The sequence below is a fragment of the Neophocaena asiaeorientalis genome, unplaced genomic scaffold, assembly GCF_003031525.2.
Source record: "Neophocaena asiaeorientalis asiaeorientalis breed wild unplaced genomic scaffold, Neophocaena_asiaeorientalis_V1.1 scaffold203, whole genome shotgun sequence".
In the NCBI taxonomy this organism is placed as follows: Eukaryota; Metazoa; Chordata; class Mammalia; order Artiodactyla; family Phocoenidae; genus Neophocaena; species Neophocaena asiaeorientalis.
Window position 1 is genome coordinate 1981923 of NW_020172776.1, and position 3861 is coordinate 1985783.

Sequence of the window (3861 nt, forward strand, 5' to 3'; positions counted from 1 at the left end):
AGGGCCGTGGGAGACCAGGTCTTCTGCTGAGAGTGAGAGAGGAGATGGAGTGTTCTGAGTTTGTTTAGTGCCTGACTATTCTTACCACCAAGTTAAAAAGGAAAATCCATTCTTGTCTTGGGTATTCCATTTGATTCTATTTCTTGTTTAGACTTATTCAGTGTTTTTCAGACCCTGGCAGAGGGCTCTTCTGGGGTTTCTACGTCCTTTGCAATGTCACTTTAGATTCTGTTACTGCTTCTAGGCTTACTCATGTATTTCTAGATTTAGGTTGTCAGCGTTCTGCAAAGAAAGTAAGGAACCGTCTTCCCGGGTCACGTCTGTTAGTGATGTGGCCTCACAGTGCGTCACAGTTGCACTGTGTCTCAGAGGCTGTAAAAGCACCAAGTATGCAGATTTATCAGAAAAACCGTGCCTTAATTTATTTTTATGGGGTCTTCCCGGGCAGTATTTTTTGCTAAAGGGGTTTAAATTATATAAGGACAAAGTTTTTACAGACCATAAAGAGATTTAGTTCTAAAATCCACCCAAAATCTACATAGTGATCAACAGAGAATAGATGTGCAGACTTTAGTTTTTAATGTGATTTGCATTTTTAAAAGCAAACACCTTGGTGCTAGTCTAAAATTTGCCTTTTATGTGTCAAAACCTGGAAAGTTAAGAAATACTGAATTTTTACAGGAAATCACTTGGACCCACCCCTCCCCCACAGTAGCAGCTAGTTTCCATTGCCTCTGTTTTGTTTCCCCCTAAATTCTGTAGGTTTTGGTTCATTGAAACATTCATTTGTGCATACATGCATTCATTCATTCCCCACCATTTATTGGATGCTGATAGCATGTCAATTTTGGGGGCCAGGGCAGGGTTGACTAAGACAGTCCCTGGCCGTCAAGTCCAAATCCAAGACTTTGGGTTTCCCCATGAGACTCTGGAGTCTGGGAAGACAGGGCAGGGACTTTTTTTCCCCTGTGTATCTCCTAGGACAGTGCCTACATGAGTAATAATGCAGGTAATAACTGGGATTTATTTAGTAGGTGGTTAATGAGTGATCAGATTAAGCCTAGTCAACAAATTAAAGAACCCCTGGACCAGCATAAGTAACCAAAAGGTCTCACTGAGGAATAAATGACAACTGTTAGGTCAAATTCAATTCTGTTGCCCTCTGAAAAAGGTTCAGAAATGACTATTCTTTGAAGGATACCCTTCTTTCTCGATGTGTCACTTATTCTTTTTTTAATTCCTTCTAGTTGCTTGTTGGGACTTCGGCCTTCGTGAGTGGAGTGCTAACGTTCATGCTTCCAGAAACCCTCGGGAAGCCTCTGACAACTACTTGGGAGGAGACTGAAAAAGAGAGCAGTTCAGGCAAATTACTTTCCACGACCGATAATACTGCGTTAGAAAATATCGCAGTGGTTAACTCTGAGGATTCCGGTCTTAATAAATAAATGTGCCAGACGTGCTGTGTAGCACCTGAAATATTGTTTAATGCTTTTGTATTAGAGGAACATTATTCTCATCTCCTGCATGTCACGTGTATGTGTCTTTTTTTTTTTAATTTTGTAGGAAAGTTTTGAAACAATGGTTTTGTAAAAGTAGAAGAAATAAAAAGCAAGATGAGAATTTGCATTTTTTTTACACTGCTTTCTTATTGCCACAAAATATTTTTCCGTATTTGTTCTTCTGTGTCACTGATTCTTGCAGCCCTGAGGGACCGCTACACACTCCCTTCAGTATCAGGATCCCCTCCCCCCAACACCGGGACTATCGACTGGGAAGACGAGGGGGCATGTGAAAGTGTTTCTTTTGACAAAGCTGCTCGAAGATTCTATTTCTGATATTCCTTCATCTCTTAGGAGAATCATAGCTCTAAATTCAAGTTTTCAAGTCATTCAGAAATGCCCCATCAAAAAACACTTGTCTAACCATAAAAATTGTAGCTACACAAAAAGATACCTTGCTTTCCAGCACCCTGAAGGAAGAGGGCTTGAATATGCAGACACATGTGCTTGTGTTTGGCCCAGTTAAGGGACACACATCTGCTAGGGGCCAGGAGTGAGTTTTCTAGCCTGACAGTCTGATTTTTCCTAAATTTACCAAATTCTCTCCATAAGTCTCATTCCCTGTACATAGAAGCTGTGGCATTTTAGTGTATTGCAAACTTTTTTTTTTAAAAAAAGGGAACTTGATTTTTATTTATTTATTTATGTCTGTGTTGGGTCTTCATTGCTGCGCGGGCTTTCTTTAGTTGCAGCAAGCAGGGGACTACTCTTTGTTTTGTGCAAACTTGTTATTGCAGTGGCTTCTCTTGTTGCAGAGCACGGGTTCTAGGCACACGGGCTTCAGTTGTTATGGCTCGCAGGCTCTAGAGTGCAGGATTAGTAGTTGTGGTGCACTGGCTTAGTTGCTCTGAGGAATGTGGTATCTTCCCAGACCAGGGCTTGAACCCGTATCCCCTGCATTCGCAGGCGGATTCTTAATCACCGCACCACCAGGGAAGTCGGCAAATATTTTAAGTTTGTAGATCATCTAGGAAATTGACATCTGGATCTGTTCCCAATATTTAAAAAAATTTTTAAGTATTCTTGCCTTTTAAACATAATTTATAGAAAGATTTACTTTTGTAAAGATTTTACTTTTGTAAAGTAATAAACTTTGTTTCCTCAACTTCACTTTTTTTTTTTGCGGTACGCGGGCCTCTCACTGTTGTGGCCTCTCCCGTTGCGGAGCACAAGCTCCGGACGCGCAGGCTCCGGACGCGCAGGCTCAGTGGCCATGGCTCACGGGCCCAGCCGCTCCCTGGCACGTGGGATCTTCCCGGACCGGGGCACGAACCCGTGTGCCCTGCATCGGCAGGTGGACTCTCAACCACTGCGCCACCAGGGAAGCCCTCAACTTCACTTTTATTTCGCAAAAATAGATTAAGATTCTGAACATTTCAGCTGCAGAATTATGGCATAACCTTATCTGTTAGAGGAGTTTGCATTCTACATAAGTTTCCCATAGGTTTTGGGTATTTTCTTCACTTGGGTTTCATCAGAAGTTCATTATTTTTTCCTTTGCTCTTGAAATTTAGCTGTTGGATATGTCTTACGTCCAGTACATTAGAATTGATGAAGCGTTAGTGTTATCTGCAGAGGCAAGTAAAAGATTAAGACAATCGTAGAGATACTGTTGTTTAAAAAGCATTGCTGGGCTAAAAAGCATTGCTTGGGTCTTGATTTGTGACCCAAGATATGATCTATCCTGGATAATGTTCCATGAGCACTTGAGAAGAAAGTATATTCTGTTGTTTTTGGATGGAATGTCCTAAAAATACCAATTAAGTGCATCTTGTTTAATGTATCATTTAAAGCTTGTGTTTCCTTATTTATTTTCATTTTGGATGATCTGTCCATTGGTGAACGTGGGGTGTTAAAGTCCCCTACTATGACTGTGTTACTGTCAATTTCCCCTTTTATGGCTGTTAGTGTTTGCCTTATATATTGAGGTGATCCTATGTGGGGTCCATAAATATTTACAATTATTGTATCTTCTGCTTGGATTGATCCCTTGATCATTATGTGGTGTCCTTCTTTGTCTCTTGTAATAATCTTTGTTTTAAAGTCTATTTTGTCTGATATGAGAATTGCTACCCAAGTTGGAGCTGGGAGGTCTCTGTGGACCAATGTCTTGAATTTGGCTCTCCCACCTCAGAGGCACAGGCCTAACACCCAGCCGGAGAACCAAGACCCTGTCATCCACACGGCTCAGAATAAAAGGGAGAAAGTAAGAAAGAAGGAAAAAAAGAAAGGAAGGAAGGAAGGAAGAAAGAAAGAAAGAGAAAGAAAGAAAGCAAACTAAAAAAACAAATCCAGCAATGAT

General features: G+C 41.1%; 1 protein-coding gene across 1 annotated transcript in view; it reads left to right on the top strand.

The window, feature by feature from the left end:
- Positions 1-1620, top strand: part of SLC22A16 (solute carrier family 22 member 16) — a 33423-nt gene extending 31803 nt beyond the window's left edge. The window contains exon 8 of the mRNA XM_024740938.1: positions 1248-1620. Coding sequence (XP_024596706.1) covers positions 1248-1445 — 198 coding nt within the window. The 3' untranslated portion in view covers positions 1446-1620. The remainder of the gene's footprint in view (positions 1-1247) is intronic.
- Positions 1621-3861: the final 2241 nt, after the last annotated feature.